General features: G+C 47.3%; 1 protein-coding gene across 1 annotated transcript in view; it reads right to left on the reverse strand.

The window, feature by feature from the left end:
• Lrrk (Leucine-rich repeat kinase) overlaps positions 1-23,237 on the reverse strand; it is a 71,991-nt gene that overhangs the window by 36,678 nt on the left and 12,076 nt on the right. The window contains exons 4-22 of the mRNA XM_073085146.1: positions 22,018-22,177; positions 21,513-21,678; positions 20,677-20,792; positions 20,083-20,245; positions 19,824-19,937; positions 19,298-19,477; positions 18,389-18,488; positions 16,649-16,812; positions 16,329-16,489; positions 15,742-15,888; positions 14,096-14,222; positions 7,308-7,481; positions 6,685-6,774; positions 5,821-5,915; positions 3,850-4,059; positions 3,546-3,636; positions 2,662-2,835; positions 2,053-2,160; positions 778-919 (exon numbers count right to left, since the gene is read on the reverse strand). Of these exons, the coding sequence (XP_072941247.1) occupies positions 778-919; positions 2,053-2,160; positions 2,662-2,835; positions 3,546-3,636; positions 3,850-4,059; positions 5,821-5,915; positions 6,685-6,774; positions 7,308-7,481; positions 14,096-14,222; positions 15,742-15,888; positions 16,329-16,489; positions 16,649-16,812; positions 18,389-18,488; positions 19,298-19,477; positions 19,824-19,937; positions 20,083-20,245; positions 20,677-20,792; positions 21,513-21,678; positions 22,018-22,177 (2,682 nt within the window). The remainder of the gene's footprint in view (positions 1-777; positions 920-2,052; positions 2,161-2,661; positions 2,836-3,545; positions 3,637-3,849; positions 4,060-5,820; positions 5,916-6,684; positions 6,775-7,307; positions 7,482-14,095; positions 14,223-15,741; positions 15,889-16,328; positions 16,490-16,648; positions 16,813-18,388; positions 18,489-19,297; positions 19,478-19,823; positions 19,938-20,082; positions 20,246-20,676; positions 20,793-21,512; positions 21,679-22,017; positions 22,178-23,237) is intronic.

The raw sequence follows: 23,237 nt of genomic DNA on the forward strand, positions 1-23,237 counted from the left end.
GTAAGTAATTGAGATATGAATATATAACTTATTTAGCTAGGTAGGGCTAATTATGACGATTCCAACGATGTATGATACACGTATGTAAATTTTGGGAATTGAATAAATAAAGAGGAAAAACTAGGACAGCCAAAGTGAAAATGACACGAAAATGGGCCTAAAAAAGCGCGGCTCTCTTTACGGTATTGCTCTGGGGTAGCTCAGAAAACCAGTTTTTCGGCCTTAGCATGGTCTCAGCAGAGAAGAATACGAAGAAGACTCCTGAAGAAGAAGAAGACTCCCGAAGAAGAAGAAGACTCCTGAAGAAGAAGAAGACTCCTGGTCAAGAAGAAGACTCCTGGGGAAGAAGAAGGAAAATCTGAAGACGGAAGCGTTCCTGCGCAAGAAGAGGAAGTAGGGGTTAGGTCGGGATAGGGAAGAGGCTTTGGCTGGCCTACACTCTTGTTTCTATTGCACGTCAATTATTGTTTCTATTGCACGTCACCCCTTCCCCGCACCTACCCTCTCTACGGCACGGGACAGGCGCAACTCCCCGACGCGACGACTATCACCACGAGCGGGCTTCCGGCGCCGGACGGAAGAAGGCCGTCCGTACAACATCACGCCCGCACCCCTATACGGTCGCAGGTTAGGTGGCGGCGTGGCATACCACCACACCGCCGAACACACAGCGCCCCGCGACAACAACATTAAATTAAATTTATATGTAATAAAATAAAATAACTAACATTACATATAACTAACAGTGTATATAAGAGCTAGTAATAGTTTCCATACCCTTGTTCCCGCTGAGGTTGAGCACGGAGAGGTTGGCGAGCAGGTGCAGCGCGGGCGGCACGGCGCGCAGCAGGTTGCTGGACACGTCCAGCATCGACAGCTGCGGGAACACCAGCCGCGACGCCGCGCCTCGAGACCCACTCTGCGATACACGACAACACATTCCTATGTACTACACTACGGTAGGTAGAACACTGTGGTTCGACCGCGGGACCCGCTCTGCGACACATTATAACACTAGCCCATATAGTACATTACGGTAGGTAAAACCCTCTGTGGTTAGATCGCGAGACCCGCTTTGCGGCACACCGTTACACGCTCACATATACTACACTACGCTTGGAACCCTCTGTGGCGGCCACAGAGGGCCACACCAATTGTGTCATTTGAAACTTACAATCACAAGGATAATAATAATAGTCACAGAACGACTCCGATTGAGTTTTGTGTGACTGCTCTAAAATTAGATTTGCCTTAAGGGAGACATACTTTTCCGAGGCGTTCCAACTTAGTCCACAGGGGTAGCGGCGCATCTGTGGCCTCGGGTAGCTATATCTAATCCTATCTGGGATTGATTACGAATGATCATGGGCGGCAGTAGCCACTTAACATCAGGTGGATGACATGCTCGTTTGCTACTCCTATATTATAAAAAAACACGAAATAACAACAAACAGAAGTCAATCTTCACAAAGCGGGCTCGAGCAACGCCCACATAGACACCGCTCACCGACAAGTTTTCTCGGTGGGACTCGGGCGAGTATACGTCAGTCAGTACGTACGTACGTAGTCGTACGACTGTCAGTCCGCTTCTGACACGCGTTTGGAACTGTTTTGTGCAAGAAATGAAGCAACAAAAAATATCTTGCTATACGGGCAATGCACGTACAGTCCTGTGTCAGCAATTTAAACCCATTCATTGCTTTACTTTAGAATTGTTAATTAGTTCGCAATCGGTCATTAAGCGTACCGCGCGTCACTCACCCCATTTTTAGTACATTTCCATTAAGTAAGGAAAAATAAAGTTTAAAGATTTTATCTTTCTTTTATTTAGTAAACAGTTACGGTCTAACCCGTACACTTGCTCTTGCTAGAAGAAGAAGAAATGTTTTTACTAAAAGAAGTTTTACTACTACTGTAGTGTATCACCTTGTGGGTAGTTTGTCTCGTGCGCCTACGACACGGAATGAGAGCGGACTGTGTGGGGGCAGTCATGCTAGACCGTCGGTGTGGACGAGCGAGTTGGTGCGTCTACAATTACAGTTAGTGTGTTACCCAGTCATCATCGTCCGCGTCGTGGCTGGTTGGTTGGCTGTCGGCCGGCGTGAGGCCGTCGTCGTCCGTCGTCAGCTGGATGCGCGTCAGCAGGTTGTTAGCCAGTATCTGGGGAAAATATTTTGTTGGGATTTTTTGTTTGAAAACACGTCTTTGCGTGAACGTGTGTAAACTAGGGGTGAACGAATATCGTTCAAGTGTAAATTCGAATTTTCGAATTATTCGAAATTCAACGAATAGGAAAAATTAAATAATTTGAGAAATTCCAAAAAAAATAATTACGAATAATTTGGATTATTCGATTCAAGTTCCGAATTTAATACTTATATGGGATTCGTCAGTACAGTTTCTAGTCCGCTCAGAAGTTATTGCGCGCAGGTCCTCTGGCTCTCTAGCCAATGCAGTCGAACACAACTGTAAGCATATACTCCGTAACGTAAGGGTACACTAACGCAGCTATGTCCCCTTGGGCGAGAGCGGGCAGCAGAGAGAGCCGGGGAGGTCTCGCGCTGTCTTCGTCCCGCGAATACCTACAATTTTCTGCTGCGACGCGATTCATTTCTATATTCAGAGCGGACTTGAAGTCTGGCGCGGTCACTACTAACTAACCAGTGTGCGCAGGCCGTCCAGCGTGAGGTGTCTGCGCGCGGGGCAGGCGGCGCTCAGCAGCTGCGAGCGCACGGAGCCGCCGGAGCGCGGCCGGGCCCGTCCCGCCCCGCCCGCCGCGCCTGACGGGCAGTAGCACGCGAGCGGGTCGCCCTCCGACGACCCGAAGTTTTCCACCTGCACACATACATACACGTCTAACAGATTAATGAGGTGTGGAAGGGGCGGTCCGCCCTGGGCCCCCGAATTTGGTGACCCCAAACACAGTTGCTAAAAAAATTCGTCAGAAACAATCAATGCCGGTCACCTCAAATCATACGTATTTTTGGGCGAATAAGTCTATCACACATATGTAATTTTGTAAAGTCAAATTAACTTTTTACACTGAGGACCTCCAGTATGGGGGCATTCAACCTTTCGTCCCGAGCTTCCGACGTCGAAAGTCCACCACTGAAATACACGTTTACTTGCGAATCCCATTCACATCGTAATCAACGCTTTTACGTTTCCATTTTTATCGAGTAACGAGTCCACAGGCATGCTTTCGATTTCTACCGCGGCCTCGTCAATAGGATCTTCCTTTATGGGTCCTTCCTTTGGGTGTACGCTAAAATTTACACAAATAAATGGAGGGACCGTCGTCTACGGACGCCCGATGGGGCCTTAGATTTATGACTGACATCTGAGTGCCAGCGACACTCTGGTAATTTAAATACAAATTTGTGATAAGGCACACGCTGCGTGCGTCTGCACCGTGACTTTGCTTACCACCACGTGTGTCACCACGTGTGCGCACACCTAATATTGCTCATACTATTTTTCAACAAATATATGAACTCGCATCAGTATAAGTTTTAGTGTATGTGGGAGATGAGTTCCTATCTCACCTGAGGTAAGCTGGGCCAACAAGTGATCTCGTTGTGACTAAGGTCGAGCTGCCGGAGGTTAGTTGGGTATGACGTTACATATGACATCGACCTGTAAAATAAATAAAAATACATTGTAATTGTACACTTAGAATTACTGAATGTGTGAGTGATACATTCGAACTGATTGTTTGAGGAGGTTTGACCCCATGTTTGTGTGTGTATGACTTCCAGTGTATATATGACAGTAACAGTTACACACTCAGTGTAACTGTTAATGTGTGTGTGTGTGTGTGTGTGTGCGTGTGTGTGTGTGTCGTCACACCTGAGGTTGTTGTAGGCCATGTTGAGGCGCGCGAGGCCGGGCGCGCGGCAGGCGAGCGGCGGCGGCACGCACGCGAACTGGTTGTGCGCGAGGTTCAGCGCGGTGAGGCCGGCACCGCGGGTACCACCGACACCTCCACTCGAGGTTAGCGGAGCTGCTGGAGCGGCTAGGGCACCGCGCCACGCGTGCGCGCGGACCGCCTCCGACCAGCTACGGAAACACGACAACTCACTAACGTTTTAATCCCAGTACCTGGATGACCGAGCTTTGCTTGGTGTTTTTTAACCGACTTCAAAAAAGGCGGAGGTTTCTCAATTCGACCGTATGTTCCCGACCGAGCTATTCTAACTTCGTAAATTGTGGCGAAATTTAGCTTCGTATTGTAATCATGTTATAGAAGGTTTTTATTTAATGAAAACACGGTTAAAACTCCATTTTCTGAAAATAAAACCTAGGTAGATTGATTAATCGCCCACGAAACCCCCTGAATACAAAGTTTTAAGAAAATCATTGGAGCCATTTCCGAGATCGTTGATGTTGTGACAGCCAAAGTGATAAATTGTGATATTAAACATAATATATATGGGCCGAATTGCTTCGAGAAAAGAATGGTACGGCCGTGCCGCTTTTTTTGTCTCGACTTGGCAGAGGCACTGCCGTGCTTCCAAATAATATAAAGATCAGTCAGATCAGTCAGATCAGTCAGTCTCTGTACACGATGTACGTAATTCAGCTATGGGGTGGAGTAATAAAAAACATGCCTTACTATTTTTTCTGACCGCTTATTTATATTTAAAGTACATACGGACTTTACATGACTTTGAGTATGTAATGATGACCTAGTAAGGTAAGTCCGATACACGATAATTCGGACATAAACTATATAACTAACTAATACAACAACCAAGATGACGTTGATACAACACAATTCATCATTAACAATTTCAGTTAATCTTAAGATTTACCGTACTTCAGGCTTTTACAATAGCATATTGATTACTTTGACTAACTTTAACGTGCTATTATAGCAGCCGGATAAAGTGGTAAATTTATGACATTGTCTGGACAAATTAGTTATTATACATAATACCCAGTCATTATGTATAATAGCTATTTGGTCACTTTGACTGTAACATATATACAAGAATTGCTCGTTTAAAGGTATTTGATAGATAGATAGAGGTTACTCATGTATCACGTACTGGTTCCAACCAACTATGGAAATACACCAGCTCACTAACGGTTTGATCGAAGAAAGAAATGAGATCGAAAAAAGAAGAAAGCGATTCATCGAATATTATGTAAATACCAAAAGAAAAGATATCTAATTAGCTTTTTTATGACAAGGGCATATATATACATAGATTTGGATGGTGATTACATGCCTTATTTATGAACTTTCTAATTACAATGTTTAAATAAAACCGATTAAGTATATGAAAATATTTTATTTTGACTTTATTTTTTTACTAGTTATTGCCCGCGGCTTCGCCCGCGTTTAAAATAAAATAATATATAAAACTGTAAATTCGTACCTTCAACTTTGCTAAAGATCATCACTTGATCAAATGCATAGTTTACGATTCAATCCTTACTAACATCGATTAAAATAATCGATGTTTTGGGTCCAAAAGATCGATTCTCCGATTAATCGATCTTAGATCGCCATCCCTAGTTCCCGTGGGATTTTCGGGATAAAAATTATCCTATGTCCTTTCTCGGGTCTCAGACTATCTTTGTACTAAATTTCATTAAAATCGGTTCAGTGGTTTAGGCGTGAAGAAGAGAAAACCAGACAGACAGACAGACAGAGTTACTTTCGGATTTATAATATTAGTAGGGATAAGGATAATAGTACGGATTATTTTACGATTAGCATTTTATTTTTAGCCAAAATTCGACCACCGACCGATCACTACATATTATTTAGTAAATAAATGTTATATAACTTTAAAAGGAAAATGTACTCACACAGCGTTTCCCTGTCTATTCCCGAGCACTGGGACCACTTCATCCTCCTCTGTGGAAGCCTCGCTGCGCTCCACTGACGGACTGCGGGACGACTTCTGTTAAAAACAAACACATAGCTCATTAATATAACTCTTCTATCAACAAGATATAAAAATAACCTCAACTCCTTACATAAAAATAATGTAGCTTTTTATTAATCTTACAAAAATTATTACTCCTTACATAGTTTTTTTTGTGATGGGTAAAAAAATGTTAAACTTGTGTCATGACACGTGGCCTGATCGAAAATTCGTAAGACGGCAAAGCAAACTGCAAAAATCATGTTGTCTTCCGGTGTCAGCTTATAAAAATATGTTAATAGGTGTCAGTTTCATTTTTATTGATTATATTTTATTATTCAGGTAGAATTTTTTCTTAATTCAAATGCATTTTTCTAGAATAGTTATACACTTACGTAATTGTAATTTTAAGTAAACGAATTATGTCCTCATAAACAAAGACAACGTTGTTAAAGTTTATTGTAACTACTTGTAAATTTGATCTCTTATAGGTATTACCGTATAATCTATCTGTGTAATAAATTTTCGATATTTGCAAAGGGAGATCTCCCTGTGGGCTAGGTGATCATGCCCGGGGAGCGGCCGTGCTCCGACAGTCTCAGTTGGAGCTTTTACATATGCAAGATGTGTATAAAACTTTGATAGCGTGATTCAAGAGCGCCATCTCTTGACGAGTAGCGGGAAGTCGCTACACAACAAATTGTATTTTATAATTATCAATAAGTGTAACGCTGTTGGATTGTCGAATAAATAAATAAGCAAAGGTGACTAATAACAGGACTTACACAGCATATAGGAGAGTTACCTGCGAGTTGAAGGCGAAGGGCGCGGCGTGTGCGGAGGGCGAAGCGCCCAGCGGCGACGCGTCCGCCGGGGACTGCGCCTCGCTGTTACACTGCAAGGTGCGGGGGTGTTAGTACTACTGGGTTTTTATATACTAGTTATTTGGGTTTTTAAAGCGGGTAATTGTTTTTATAACGGATTCTACTCAACCTCATTATAAAGTATACAATTTTAAATAATACAACTAAATGCGTATAAAGCGCTTGGGACTGGGGATTCAATAAATAATTGACTAAGTGGAAGTCGGACCCGCACAGTGTGGGTTCCGTACTACCAAAATATTCGTATTTTTTTTTTGTATTTGTTATTATAGCAGCTACTGAGGTAAATACATTGTGAAAATTTGAACTATCTACTTATTATAGTTCAATGATAAGGCGAAAAACGTCGAGAAATAGTGGTTTCTTGTATGGTAACCCCCGTTTATTTTCAACTTTGTTTTTTCCCATTTCCATTTATTCTGATTCATATTCCCATTTATTTATTTTATTTCCCATTTATTTTCAAAATTTATTTTCTCTCGTGCCCAGCAGTGACAGTAATGGGTTGATGATGATGATGATGATGATGAATAGACAAACCCACCTCGTTCCCAGTGGGCAGGTCGCGCAGGTGGTTGAGTGCGGCGTTGAGGTCGCGGAGGCTGGGCGCGGACCACATCTGCGGCGGCAGCGCTCGCAGCTTGTTGTTGGACACGTCCAGGCTGGACAGCGCGGGCAGGGAGAACAGCTCGGGGGGCAGCTCCTCGAGGCGGTTGTCCTGGAAAATATATTAAAATAACCAAATGATAAGTCAAGTCAAGTAAATAATAATTCAAGTTTATCAGGTATTTTAATGACTTATTAGAATCCGTCTATCCAAACACACTGGTGTCCACGAAAAATAATTGTAATAAGTTTTTTATTATTCAATTTCACTTAGATTAAATCTAAGAGACTACGCCGCAATGTAGATAAACATAAATTATATAAACTTAGTTGACGATTACAGACGCTTAAAAGAAATGCACATCATTCGATCGTTCAAGTCTTTAATAAAATATGTGACCATTCAAAAGAACTGCCTATCATTATTTAAAATTATAAAGATGTTTTTGATAATTCAAGTAATGAAAATTGTTGAATACATTGAGAATAGAGCACTAACTTCTTTATGAGGCGTGTAAAAACCAAAACCAAAACATTTGATTTAAATTGAAATTTTACAGAATTCATTTTGGACGTTAATGTAATCTACCACTGACACTTTACTTCTGAAAGTTTTTCGTTATAGAGAAACAAATATCGGAAAAGCAGAGGAATGGGAGGGAAAAGGGAGTTAGTTCATTAGGTCCTATAATATTTAGAATTTTAACTTATTAAGTAAGCTTATAAGGTCTTTGAAATGAAAATTCCAATACATTTTTTTATAAAAAAATCTCGAGTGTCTGTAAAGTGTAGGTGGTAGAACCCATTGTGCAGGTGGTAGAACCCATTGTGGTTCGACTCCGGCGGCACCACCGCCACACCTATTTCTACCTAATAACTGCAGTGTTAGACGCTGCTGTGTTCCGGTTTGAAGGGTGTGGTAAGGGAGACATACTTTTCCGAGGCGTTCCAGCTTAGTCCTCAGGGGTAGCGGCGCATTTGTGGCCGACCTCAAACAGGAATATCTAATCCTGTCTGGGATTGATTACAGATGTCCATGGGCGGCAGTAGCCACTTACCATCAGGTGGACTGCATGCTCGTCTGCTACTCCTATATTATAAAAAAAAAAAAGTCTGTTTACTGACGATAGTTGAACGTGACAACGTCATAAGAAAATACTGATGGAATGGTTGCATTTTTCAAAAGAAAATTTTAATTTTATTTGTTTTATAGATATTTTGTATGGATATAGAGAATGAGGTAAATGGAAATCACAATGGAATTGATCAAGTTACATTTATTTGTACGCATGAATACAATTATGTCAAATTTTTTTAATACTTGACGATTTTTTTTTTTTTTTGGCGCCCAGATGTAGGTGGAAAAAGGGCTGACCCTCTACGGAGAGGGAGGAGTAAAAAATGCATCCAAGCACTTACAGGCCGCGACGGCCGGTGCCTGCGTCGTGTGGGGCTGAATGAAAGGTCCTCCTGAAGGGAGGACCATCCCACTAAAACTCCTTTAAAGGCATTCGTCCGAGGGGACCGTACAGCCGACATCGGATAGCGACCTCTCGTTGTGGAACGAGAGGCGCTAGCGGCGCTCCCTAGAGAGCGAACGCTGGATAGATGACACTGAAGGTGTCAACGTATCATGAATAAGACTAGAATCGTCGGGAAGACGATTCTCTATGGAGAGTTGAACGCCCCTGTGGGCGGCCAGAAGATTCTCCACATCCGTGGAGAGTTTGTTAGGAGCGTCGGTCAAGATATTTCTTGGCCGACGGCAGTTGTGACGGGTAGGAAGAGGGGCAGCATAGTCCGCTGCACCCTTGATGAGTGGGTTGGAATGATTTTCTGAGCGGTCGAAGAACGCTTCAGAGAATTGTTTGAGGACTTGTTGTATTGGAGCAAGTTCCAGGTCGCGGTGGAGGTCGGCGTTCCTGACATACCAGGGGCATTAAGTGCCCGACAACAAAAAAGATTTTGTATGACCTGGAGTTTATCTAGGATGGTGGGATTCGCGTGAGCGAAGACTGGAGAGGCGTATGTTAACACCGGTCGAATGCAAACCTTATACAGCGTTCGCTTATTCCTGGCTGACAACTTGCTGTGTCTGCCAATCATGGCGTTGAGGCGGCTCATGTAAGAGCGGGCGGTGTGGGTGACCTTAGAGACGTGGGGTCTAAAGGTGAGGCCCGGGTCAAGGGTAACTCCTAGGTATTTTACTGTGGGCCTCCATGGAATGGGGGCCCCAAGTAATTTGACGGAGGGCAGGTTGTTTAAGCGCCTGCGTTTGTGGTCGAAGCGCATTGCGGAGCTTTTCTCCGCATTGACTTCGATGCGCCATTTCCTAAACCAATCTCCTAACTCGTTGACCGAGCGTTGGAGTTTGGCGAGGACAAATGACTCCTTTTGCCCTTGGATGTAAAGAGCGGTGTCATCGGCGAAGAGTGATAGCTGCACCCCATTTTTGGGGATAGGAATATCGTTGGAGTACGATATGAATAATGTGGGAGCGAGCACTGAGCCTTGAGGGACTCCGGCTGTTATGGGGCGTGGTGAAGAGAGGACACCTTCGTGCCTATAGCGGAAGGTTCTGTCCTGAAGGTAGGAAGCCACGATGCGGACTAGGCGATCAGGAAGACCAGATTGGTATAGCTTGTATACCAGTCCTCCATGCCAGACTTTGTCAAAAGCCTTGGCGACGTCGAAGAAGACTGCTAGTGTCTTGTTACGTCTTGGATAAAACCCGCTTGTGATGTACTCGACAATGCGGTGGACTTGTTGGGGGCACGAGTGCTGGTGGCGAAAGCCAAATTGGTGAGGAATGATGAGTGGGGGAGCATCTATTGGGAAGAGGTGCCCTCTTATGTGAACGAGGATCACCCGTTCGAAAACCTTGCCCATTGCATTGAGGAGGCTAATGGGGCGGTGGTTGGAGGGAATATGTTTCGGTTTCCCAGGCTTGGGAATACCGATAACTGTTGCTGTCTTCCAGGCTGTTGGAAAGAAGCTGAGGTCGAGGCAGGCATTGAAGATAATGACCAGAAGGGTCAGTACCTGCTCGGGGAAGTGTTTAAGCGCCAGGTTGGAGATACCATCCGAACCTGGGGCTTTGCGAGGTTTCAAACCGCGGATGACGGTCCGGACCTCGTCTGTAGTGATTTTAATGGGAGCAGAGGTGACAGGGAGAGAGATCTTTTTAAGGACCTCCTCCTCCACCTTGTTAATGTGGATAGGGTCGCACGGTTGAGTGCTGGGGGAGCACTGCGCAGCGATGCTATCAGCGAAGCATTCGGCCTTCTCGGTGTCCTCGAAGGCTATGCTGCCGTCGGGACGCGTGAGAGGGGGAGTGCTAGAAAAGGCTTCGGTACGAAATCGTCTAGTGATTTTGTAGAATGCCTCATGAGAAGGTTGGATATCCTCCATGAGAGAGTTCCAGTTGGAGTCCCTCAGTTCGGCTAGCCGGGATCTGACTTTCCTTTGGAGGGCGTTAGCGCGCCTCCTAAGGACAGGGGTGGGATACTTAGCGGCCCATCTGAGGGCTGCGTTCTTAGTTTGGATTAGCTTCCTGACCTCGCGAGGTAGTTTGCGGTTCGGGACCTCTACCACCTTCGCGTTGTCATGAAGCGAAGTCTGAACTAGCTGGGTGAGTGAGTTGACCGAACTGTCTATTTTGTCCGTGCTAACAAGGTAGCCTGGGGTAATAGCATACGGTGAATCGGGGGCCTCTATGGCCGAGGTGAGAGATTTCTCGTACCCTTCCCAGTTGGTGAAGGTTTTCGAGGAAGTATGGGGAGTTGGATCATAGGGACCTAACTGGAGAGAGACTGGACGATGGTCTGAGCCCAGATCGTCCAATGTTTCGATCGCTCTTGTATTGAGCGCGACGCCTTTGAGTAGGGCGAAATCCAGCACGTCGGGTTCTTGGTCTTCCCGATCGGGGTAGTGGGTTGGCGCTATTGGAGAGAAGATATCAAAGTCCAGTGCGCGGGAAATGGTTAGGAGTTTATTACCGTTGGTATTAGTCAGACGACTGTTCCAAACGGTATGTTTACAATTGAAATCTCCAAATAGTACGACAGAGTCTCCGAGCGAGAGGAGGGCCTCCAAGTCGCTTTGGAGAGGGGCTTTATGGGCGGGGAGATAAATTGAGGCTATGATCAGGGACGGGTGTCCTGTCATGCCTAATTTGCATACGGTGGCTTCCATATTGGTGAGCTTGGGTGTTTCCAGAGGGGTGCAATGGAAGGATCTCTTGTAGTAGATGGCAGTGCCTCCGCCACGACGGTCGTCGGCTCTGTCATTACGTACAAGCGCGTAAGAGGGGAGACTTACGCCTTTAAGGGAGGGCTTGAGGAAGGTTTCCTGAACAAGCAACAGGTCGATATCCCTGTTGCGGACGAACTCTTTGAGTTCGGGAATGCAATGCTTTAGACCTCGTGCATTGAAGGAGATAAGCGAGACGCCTTTAGGTTTTTGACGACCGGGACGAAGGGGTTGAGTATGAACGTTACTCATTGGATAGATTTGAACAACGCTAAGTGTTCGGAGTAGATAGCGATGCGTTCCGCCTGGCTGGCGTTACGCATCTTCTGGGAGACGAGTTTGATCTCGTCGAGGTCCACGCCCTTAACGCAGTCGACAAGGAACATGATATGTTCCCTTACCGATGCATCTTGGGTGGGACGGGGAGTGGGAGTGGCCTTAGGGGCCGGGGTTGGTGGGGCGGTCGCGGGTGAGACTTTCCTCCAACTCATGGGAGCGGTTGGGGTTTTGGAGGCCCCTAGCCGCGGGAAATTGGTCGAATTGACCGGAGGTGGGCCTACTTTGGAGGGCTGCTTTTTGGCAACCTTCTTTTGAGCGGGACGGGGGGCTTTCGGGCAACCACGGTAGTTAGCCGGGTGACCGGAAGTGGTGCACAACACGCAGGCAGGAGGGGACTCGTCTTCACGAGTTCTCTTGCACTCCCGTGTGGCGTGGGGTTCGAGGCACTTGACGCACCTTGGGGGGGCAGTGCAGTTCGCCGCTGCATGGCCGTAAAGCTGGCAGCGGTGGCACTGGGCAGGGTAACCACGCTTGTTAGGTGGTTCCACCTTGATTTGAGAAAGGCCACAGATTGTGAGCTCCTTCTCTTTGAAGATGTCCTTGGAGGACGGGGTCTTGGACAGTATGGCCAGGGCTAGTGGGTATTTAATCCCGTTGCGGTTGTACAGCTTGTGTACACCTTCCACGGGGAAACCTTGGTTGACGAGATCCGTTTGGATGTCGTCGGTGGGAAGTTCATAGGGGAGACCCCTAAGGACCGCTTTGATTTTGCGGTCCTCTTCCAGTGCGTACGTGTGGTACGGGAGTTGCAAGTGAGTTAGGAGCCTAATGAGGCTCCTGAAGTCCTCGGTGGTGGGGCATGATACGCGAATAGAATCGCGAAGGTTATGTGCCTTAGTGTAGTGGATTTTTCGTTCCACTAGGGTTTTGGAGAAGTCGGACCATTTCGACTTATCCCTGAAGAAAATGTGTGGAGGCGGTTTGCACTTGGCAAGTGCCGGTTCGCAGCGCGTGGCTGGCTTGGGGGGCTTAGCCGCGGGGGTTGAGCTCTGGGGCTCGGTGGAGGCTTTTGGCACGGGGGCCAGAGTGGAGGCTTTAGGCACGGGGGCCAGAGCGGGGGCCGCTGGGGCTGGGGTGGCTTCGATAGAGGCCTCGGAAGAAGTCTCACTTGTCGCCTTAGCGACGCGTTTGACCGGTCGTTTCTTGGTCTTCTTCGACTTGACAGGGGTGAAACCCTGGTCGTCGTCGGAGGAGGCGGCGGAAATAAGGGTGTTTTCCGACGATTCATCGGAGGAGGCGGGGCGTTTTAGCGAGATGGCGTCATAGTCCATCTCGTGTCTCGGGGTGGCATCAGGGGATGCGGGTGAATCAGTAACGGACAGGGGATCCGTTACGGACTTTAAGGGCTCGCAAAGGGAGCGGAGTTTGACAGCGTCAATGGGGCGATTGAGCTCCTTGCTCAAGAGGGAGGACAGAGCCTCGAAAAACCTATCCGTTACCATGTAGGCCATGGTAACCAGGGATGCCTCCCTGCCGAGGCAGGGAGCTAACGGGGAGGGGGAGGGAAATGCAATTACCCCTAAGGGAAAGTAACTGCTACCGTCACCCTTGGGATAGCCCAAGTGCAGTGGGATCGGGTCTGCCGGTTTCTCTCAGGCCGAGAGGTCTGAGAAGCGCACCGGGTCAACGCTAGCTGGTTTCGTTGGCACCGTTAGGTATCCACCAACTCAAACGCGTCGGGACGTGAGTTTTGTTTATTCCCAATAAATTGGCAATAAACAAAGCACGGACCGTTATCGATAAAATCGAGTAGGCGAGAACCGGCCGAAAGGCCAGAGAAAATTCTGGGTTAGGAAACACTAGAGCGCGAGCAGGCTGGGCTGCTCGGTCTGGCGTTCAAACGCAAAGTGTTGACGAAATACGAAATACTTGACGAAAACATGTAAGTGTATTATTGTATAGCAGCTGTCCACGCGGACGCATCGCTCACTCAAGTAGGAGAGAGACAGATGTCGAACGCTGCCGAACGCGGAGGCCGATTGTGCCTCTTTGTCGCTCGTTCCGCGCTCTCGCTTGCACTTCAAGCCTTAAATGGAACGCCTCAGAGCGAGGTAACGCCGCATGAGTCATGTTTTTTGGTGCATGCAGCCGCTCCATCGAATTATAAGACGTTGTCACGTCAAAACGGCGTGTTACCTGTAAATACAGCTCCTGCAGCACAGGCGCGGTGTACACAGGTCCCCGTCGTGGTGCGCTTTCGTCTTCGAAGGGGTCGCTGGCGGTCGGCAGCCGCTCCAGCTTGTTCTGAGCTGCGTTCAAGTACCTGCGTACCACTAGAGTTAGTTTACCTGGTAACATTTAATTTTTAGATTAAACTTCGAAATATGTATGTTGACGTATAGGCGATATGCTTCGTCTTTAAATTCATTATCTAAGTTTTCTGAACATTTTGAATGTATGCAAACTCTCAATGAAATGTAAACTGCGCTATACCTTGCCTGGTGGTAATTTTTTTTTGTAAATGTTAAAATGTGTCATCTGTGTAATGTATGACAAATATATAAAGTGTCCGTAGTCGGCTCATGTCTGTAGTGAATCTGTATTTGTAGATAACATGTATAGTCGATCTGTGATAATAATAATATATTCGTGTTTGCAATCTCCTGTACATGTGTAGCTTATTAAAACATTACGACGTTCTTTGGTTTTATTCATATTTATATGTGTCTGCACGTATTCTAGGACATTCTTTGCAGTGGTAAAGTAAGGTCGTCAAAGGCGTGAGACGGATACTTGAATGGAGGCCCACAGTGTAAAAAATTACGGATGTAAAATACGTATGATTCCGGTGACCTTCTTTTCCGCTGATTTATACACATTTCACAGATTGTTTGGTTCTGACGATCTCTTTTTAGCAACTGTGTTTGGAGGCTCCCCAGCTCCCAGCTCTTTAGCGGCCAGCTCCAGCCGCGGGACAGGCGGCTCGTCATACACACCTGAGGCTGAGCAGCTGGAACATCTCCCTAGGCAGCGTGCGCAGCTCGTTAGCGGCCAGCTCCAGCCGCGGGACAGGCGGCTCGTCATACACACCTGAGGCTGAGCAGCTGGAACATCTCCCTAGGCAGCGTGCGCAGCTCGTTAGCGGCCAGCTCCAGGCGCGGGACAGGCGGCTCGTCATACACACCTGAGGCTGAGCAGCTGGAACATCTCCCTAGGCAGCGTGCGCAGCTCGTTAGCGGCCAGCTCCAGGCGCGGGACAGGCGGCTCGTCATACACACCTGAGGCTGAGCAGCTGGAACATCTCCCTAGGCAGCGTGCGCAGCTCGTTAGCGGCCAGCTCCAGGCGCGGGACAGGCGGCTCGTCATACACACCTGAGGCTGAGCAGCTGGAACATCTCCCTAGGCAGCGTGCGCAGCTCGTTAGCGGCCAGCTCCAGCCGCGGGACAGGCGGCTCGTCATACACACCTGAGGCTGAGCAGCTGGAACATCTCCCTAGGCAGCGTGCGCAGCTCGTTAGCGGCCAGCTCCAGCCGCGGGACAGGCGGCTCGTCATACACACCTGAGGCTGAGCAGCTGGAACATCTCCCTAGGCAGCGTGCGCAGCTCGTTAGCGGCCAGCTCCAGCCGCGGGACAGGCGGCTCGTCATACACACCTGAGGCTGAGCAGCTGGAACATCTCCCTAGGCAGCGTGCGCAGCTCGTTAGCGGCCAGCTCCAGCCGCGGGACAGGCGGCTCGTCATACACACCTGAGGCTGAGCAGCTGGAACATCTCCCTAGGCAGCGTGCGCAGCTCGTTAGCGGCCAGCTCCAGCCGCGGGACAGGCGGCTCGTCATACACACCTGAGGCTGAGCAGCTGGAACATCTCCCTGGGCAGCGTGCGCAGCTCGTTAGCGGCCAGCTCCAGCCGCGTGACGGCGAGCAGCGCCGCGCCGCCGCGCGACAGCCGCGAGTTCACGCGGAGCGCCGCCGCTCGCACCCAGCTCATGCTGCAGAGAAACGAGTGAAATTTATATTTATTTATTTGTTTATTTTACACAAACATAGATATCATTACAGGTCCTTCCCAAAGCGATAGTGTGGTTCCTTAATTTTTAACAAAATAGCACAGTACATACAGTGTCGTTTTTGTAAATTCATGAAATGAAATGAAATATATTTATTTTGTATAGGTCAACGACGGCACTTACAAATTGTCAGTTACAATTAGTTAATATTTTCTTAAACTACTACCGGATCGGAACGCGACCTCTACTGAGAAGATGCACGCTGTGTCAGAGGGTCGCATTGGGCAAAGTTCTGTGCCAGATGGTTGCGTGTGTCGGTGCGCTCTGTCAAGAAATCAAATGGGGACGCACACTAAGTCAGGGGGTCACGCTGTACATGTCAGTCAGTCAGGGAGTCAGGCAGGGTGTGTCGCGTGTCTCACCGCACGTGCGTCAGCCGGCAGCGCAGCTCGCGCCAGTTGAGCATGACGGGCGCGGAGGGGCAGCGCGCGTTATATGAGAGCGCCGGATCAGCGTCACGCGCACGGAGGACTGCCTCCGCTATCGACGACTTGTTCAGCTTGTAGTCCGGGTCAGGGTACGCCTGTGAAAAAAAAAGAAATGATTAATGTATCGAACGATGTCAAAATCTGAGAGGTAAGCTACACGCCTATTCATTCATCCACCATTTTTCTCACTAGATCTACTCCTGCAGCGCCTGTCCCCCTACTCCCCCCCCCCCCCTACAAATTGCTCCCCTCACCTTGGTGGCGAGCAGCGCGGCCTTCAGCTCGTCCAGCCCGTGCCGCGCGCACTCCTGCAGCGCGCGACCACCTGGATCAGTAGCTCCAGCCGCTAGCAGCAGCTCTGCCACTTGTACGTGTTTTGCTCGCGCCGCAACTGCTAGCGCTGTCCATGGAGCCGAGCCTGTGGGACACATAGCATAAGTTATATTCGACGATGCTGGCGCCCTCCACTGAGGACTTTATACATCGGTGGTGTAATAATTTCATCACTTTTATTTTTTTAATCAAAAGACGTATAATTTTGTGGCGATTCGTGAAGAGATGGCGCTGCACCTTTCTGAATCACGTTATTGAAGTTTTCACATCATTTCGCACATAAACATACTCCGTACTGACTGTCGGAGCACGGCCGTATCCCGGGCAAGATTACCTAGCCTAACGGGCTTTTTATTTTTTTATTTTTGCCAAAACATAAAAAATATATGGGGTTCTACCACCTTTAAACTCACCACTGGTTACCATGTACATGTACCAGTACCACGCGCAGGTACCGCCCCGTGTTATACCAGTGTATACAGGGTGAATTTTTAAAACGGGCCTTCAGGGCCAAAGCGGACACTATAAGGATTAGCGAAAAATGCTGAAAGGAGTTACGAGGCCGATTTTGATAAAAACTAAAACTGCATCATTACTTTTTTAAAAGAACTTTTTCCCTAGCCGGGAATCGAACGAGTTCATTTTGAAAAAAAAATGCACCCTCTATATTAATCCACTATCTGATAGTGTTACTTATAAGGATCAAAATCTGGGAAGTAATGATAAATGAAAAACTAAAAGAAAAGCCTCAATTTTAAGAAAATACATATTTTTTCATATTAATTTGGCAGTTAAGTTCCCGCCATTCATCAATTTAAACATTTCGTTTATTAAGATTTTTTTAGGCTCAATGTTTCTAATCATTCGAAATGGACGTTTTGTTTCCCAATAATTTATATTTTTATGTCCGACTTACCTAAGGTTATTTTTAGGACCATTAAAATAGATTTACTTGCTATGGGCGGAGTATCGTTTAATACAGATGTAAAGTTGACAATTTGCGAGAATTACTTTTTAGAGTCAAATCCGAGTGATTACTAAAAAAAGAGATATAGAAAATCCTATTTAACGTTGAAACGAAGTTGTAATCAACAAACAATAAGAATTTACTATTTAATCAGTTATCTATTTTCATTAAAAAATCAATCCTAAAAACGGCGGTAACTTATTTGCCAAACTATTACTTTCTCATACTAAGCCGTATGTCATAGTCATAACATCGAATAATTAGTTGATTAACCAACAAATTCTTCAATGGTATGACTTATGTCTGTTTTTAAAGAATTATACATAAATCATTTGTTATGTATAATCCTTAAGGATTAGTATGCCAATGTATGGAAAAATACTTATTTTCTTCAAAATTTTCCTTTTCCTTGAATTTGTCACTTAACATTACTTCCCAGAATTTGATCCTTATAAGCGACACTATCAGATATTGGAATAATATAGAGGTGCCATTTTTTTCAAAATGAACTCGTTCGATTCCCGGCTAAGGAAAAAAATATTTTAAAAAACGAATAATGCAGTTTTAGTTTTTATCAAAATCGGCCTCGTTACTCCTTTCAGCATTTTTCGCTAATCCTTATAGTTTCGGATTTGGCCCTGAAGGCCCGTTTTAAAAATTCACCCTGTATACACCGTTAAACAATTATACTCACGATCATCCCCGAAGCTCCCCCTAGCGGGCGAGGGCGAGGCGGAGGCGCGGCTCCGCGGCGCGGACGCGCTGCGCGACCGACCGCGAGCGTCGCGACCGCCCTCCGCAAACTCGTGATCCTGTAAACATAGTGTTTAGTTATTGTACACAAACACAATTATCATTATCAAATATGAAGTGTAATTTGTTAAGCAATAACCATTAGATTAAGTCCTATGGTCCTTCGAGCCGGAGTGTTACGCACAATAGTATAATATGTAACAGTGCACAAACAACTGCTCTTCATCTTCGCACTCTTTCATTGCACGCATAACATTGCAAAAATATTAACATTGAAACTTTGCTCTTTTAGTCCTCCGAGCCGATCATAACATTACACTTACCTCTGATTCAGCTTTTACTAGGACAACTTTTTGGTTCTCCCAGCCGGATATGAACTGCACATGCGGCAGCGCGGCTGACACTGCCAACTTTACAACAATGGTAATACTGCAAACTTGCGGCGCGGCGGGCGCGCGGCGAGGCGCGGCGCACACGGGGCGGTACCTGCGCGTGCGGCGGCGCGGCGAGGCGCGGCGCACACGGGGCGGTACCTGCGCGTGCGGCGGCGCGGCGAGGCGCGGCGCACACGGGGCGGTACCTGCGCGTGCGGCGGCGCGGCGAGGCGCGGCGCACACGGGGCGGTACCTGCGCGTGCGGCGGCGCGGCGAGGCGCGGCGCACACGGGGCGGTACCTGCGCGTGCGGCGGCGCGGCGAGGCGCGGCGCACACGGGGCGGTACCTGCGCGTGCGGCGGCGCGGCGAGGCGCGGCGCACACGGGGCGGTACCTGCGCGTGCGGCGGCGCGGCGAGGCGCGGCGCACACGGGGCGGTACCTGCGCGTGCGGCGGCGCGGCGAGGCGCGGCGCACACGGGGCGGTACCTGCGCGTGCGGCGGCGCGGCGGGCGCGTCGGGCGCGGCGCCGGCGGCCAGCAGGCGGCGCAGCACGCGCGCGTGGTTGAGGCGCGCCGCGCACGCCACGCACGAGTCCACGCCGCGCCCGACGTCCGTGCGCACCGGGTGCAGCTTGCCCGCTTCGGGCGCTGCCGGCTGGGAACCGACGAAATTTTACATTAAACACATTATCTTTTTTCATGAGCGTATATAGATTTTTTGAGGGATAAGCCGAGATCCACGACAATGATGACAAAGTAATCTAAAGTTAGCGAAAAAAATTATGCTCTTTGAAATATTTTTATCTATCTATGGTGAGGAAAGGTCGGAATAAATAGTCTTTGAAACTTGTTTGCAAAAAAAACACTATTTGAAGATTTTTTTGTCTGGCTTCTGCTAAACAGTTCAGTCCAATAAACCATAAACCCCCCTCCCCTAGCCGCCCCTTATGTAAGCCCATGTTTGTAAGTAATAAAGAATAATAAAAATAAAAAAATCAAACCTGTTTATTTCCTGTGAGTTTGCTGACGATGGCATGTATACCCAGGGAGATACCGCTGCGATGCGGACTGAGCACCTGCTGCGCGCTGGCGGGCGGCGGCTCCGGTTCCTCAGGCTGGAATCATAGCCAACAACATTATTGACCTACCAACTATATGACAATATTTAAGTATCAAAAGAAAATGATAGACGGCCGAGCGTGCTGGCCACATACAGCGCGCTCTGCCCGCTGCAACGTACAGGGTACTGAGCTTCCCCACCTGTTCCCCGGGCACGGGCTCGCGTGTGACCGCGTGGGACAGCAGCGCGTCCACGACGGCGAGGTTGCCGAGCGTGCTGGCCACATACAGCGCGCTCTGCCCGCTCGCATCGCGCGCGTTCGCGTCGAATGCCGCGCGGTACTGCCAGCGGCCTGACGCGTCCCTGTAACGTACAAGTAATTTAGTTAAAAGATTTTATGTATTATGTACTGTAAATAATATTTTCAGCGCATTTTAGATAATAATCAAGTAATTAAAGCAGTCAAATATTTTGCTTTTTGTTTCGTATGATGATTTTAACGACAATAAATTAAAACATTCAAATTCAACTTTAGCATACTTCAATATAAAATAAAACATAAAATAAATATAAAAATATAGTTTATAGATTACCTATTACTTAAATAATTTAAATTAACAGAAATGACGTTCAGAGTAAATATTATCATCTTCTATTTAATGAATTTCCCTCCACCTTTTAAAGGACATCATGTCTAAAGGACTGATGGAGAACCATAAATTGATATACGTACAGCGCCATTTATCATTACAAATCACAAACCACTCAACAAAGGTAATATTCAATCGACTCACGTGTAAGTCCTCATCATGTGGTCGGGGTAGGGGTACTCCAGCAGCAGCGTGACGAGCGCCGCGTGCCCGCCGATACACGCCGCGTGCAGCGGCAGCCACTTCTCCACCGTTTCTTGCTGGAACATGACAATGAAGCTAGATTTTAAACTTGCATGATTGCGTGCTATGAAATTACTTATAGATGAAAAATTGTAGGATTTTAATTTTTATTCGAGGTGCTAGGATTCTTACGTAGTCTGAATGTACCGGCCCTCCGCCACGCCTGCTTCTGTTTCATCTTGATGTAGGTTAGTTAAAAAAATATAAGAGTCGCAACAAATTTTTTCGCCACTTTTAACTTTTTTTAAATATTTGTAGTGAATGAGAATAGAAAAGGTTAAATCTACCAAAATGGTACGCGGCGATGTACAGCGGCCCGCACCGCGTGACCGGGTGCGAGCCTTACGAGAGTGTGTCCCCACCTGCACAGCCTCGGGGAAGTGTCTGAGCAGCAGGCGCGCGAGCTCCGCGTGTCCGTGGTACGCGGCGATGTACAGCGGCCCGTACCGCGTGACCGGGTGCGAGCCTTACGAGAGTGTGTCCCCACCTGCACGGCCTCGGGGAAGTGTCTGAGCAGCAGGCGCGCGAGCTCCGCGTGTCCGTGGTACGCGGCGATGTACAGCGGCCCGTACCGCGTGACCGGGTGCGAGCCTTACGAGAGTGTGTCCCCACCTGCACGGCCTCGGGGAAGTGTCTGAGCAGCAGGCGCGCGAGCTACGCGTGTCCGTGGTACGCGGCGATGTACAGCGGCCCGTACCGCGTGACCGGGTGCGAGCCTTACGAGAGTGTGTCCCCACCTGCACGGCCTCGGGGAAGTGTCTGAGCAGCAGGCGCGCGAGCTCCGCGTGTCCGTGGTACGCGGCGATGTACAGCGGCCCGTAGCGCGTGACCGGGTGAGCGCGACCATCCGCACCCGCCGCCACCAGCGCCGCAGCCGCTCCCGTTAGACCATTCTCGCACGCGCTGAGGATCAATAAAAACAAGTATCGCGTTTAGTTTCATGGGAAACAATAAAAAATAGGTTTAAAATACAAGCCGTGAACAGTAGGTTCTTATTGTTATCGTAACGGCTGCGCTACGCAGGATGTAAATTGAAAGTAAATTACAAATATTTTAAGTGTTATAATGATTGAACCGTAATTTATCGGGTTTGATAACAACCCTATACATTTCTCCATTACACATTTAATAGCCATGCGGCCCAAACAATATATGATTCTAAAAAAGATGTTATTGCATGAATTTGGATGATGCGGCTCGAAGGACCAACAGTTACAAAATTATAATTATTGCAACACTCACACATAGAGCAGCGTGTTCGCCCCGCCCGGCGTGAGGTTGGCCACGATGCCCGCAGCCGGGCCGAGTGCCGCGAGCCGCGCCCGCAGCGCCGCCACGTCGCCGCGGACCACCAGCTCGCGGAGCGCCTGGTGCTGGGACAGACGCTCGCGCTCCAGGGCATCTGGAGACAATAGAGATCAGATCAAATCTAGTTACGTGAAATATTTTCATCCGCAACTTAAAGAGGTTGTCACTTCAATAAATTAAAACGTTTTTTGAGGTTTGCGGATCCAAAGGATTAAATCGAGACTATTACTAAGCCTTCGCTGTGTATCGAATTATCGATCTGTATGTTATAGAAATCGGTGCGTTTGTTACAAGACTCATAGGTATTTCTACTCGTATTATCTCTAGAACAACGAGAACAAAAATAAAAAATAGTGAAAATAGAGGGGGTTCTCATACAAAAACACGATATTTTCCTGTATTGTTTTGATTTTTCTATTGAATTTTAATAAGTGGACAATCTTCTTACAATTTTCAGTTGCTATGATAACAAAAAAGTTGACTTGACGGTACAGAACGCAAACGTGTCCCTCCGTGGGCAAGTGAAACCTGGTTTATATTAGCGATATTGGAGTCGGAGTTGGAGGATATTGGTTGGTAACATATGGGTAAAAGTAATGTATCTCTATTAAACGTCTCGCCATTAACTACTTCGAAATGTAGAGCAGAACAGACACATAGTAGACGTGCGCGGCTAACTACCAATCGATTAAGTGGTCACATCCGCTTTCCGACAGTTGTGACTTGAAAAAGATCGATAATTCCAGCTCGAGTCATACATCGTCTGGTTTGAAGAGTTATTTTAGCATTCTTTGTGTCTGTAATTTCCTAAAAATAACTGTGGCCCAAAAAATATATATTTGGCCAGCTCAATGTACCTTTCCAAATTTAAAATTTAAAATTCACACTGCTTATATCAGTAGCACTTATATCATAGCTAAATGGCACAGATCGAAACTAGTGGGCAACAGTTGCGGTTGTTTCATTATTACCATGCTCAGTCAGCATTAAAATGGTTGCGTATGGTTCGATTTGTTCCATACAAATTAAAAATACAGACTAATATATAAACATTGTTCATGCCTAAAATTGGCACTCATACGAACCTTATTATTATTAATACTACTATTGTGTACTTCTAAGTACCATATAATGTATTGTGTGTGTTGCTGTTG

Source organism: Epargyreus clarus, unplaced genomic scaffold (assembly GCF_041222505.1).
Source record: "Epargyreus clarus isolate Ecla_fem2 unplaced genomic scaffold, WU_Ecla_fem_2.2 ptg000022l, whole genome shotgun sequence".
NCBI lineage: Eukaryota > Metazoa > Arthropoda > Insecta > Lepidoptera > Hesperiidae > Epargyreus > Epargyreus clarus.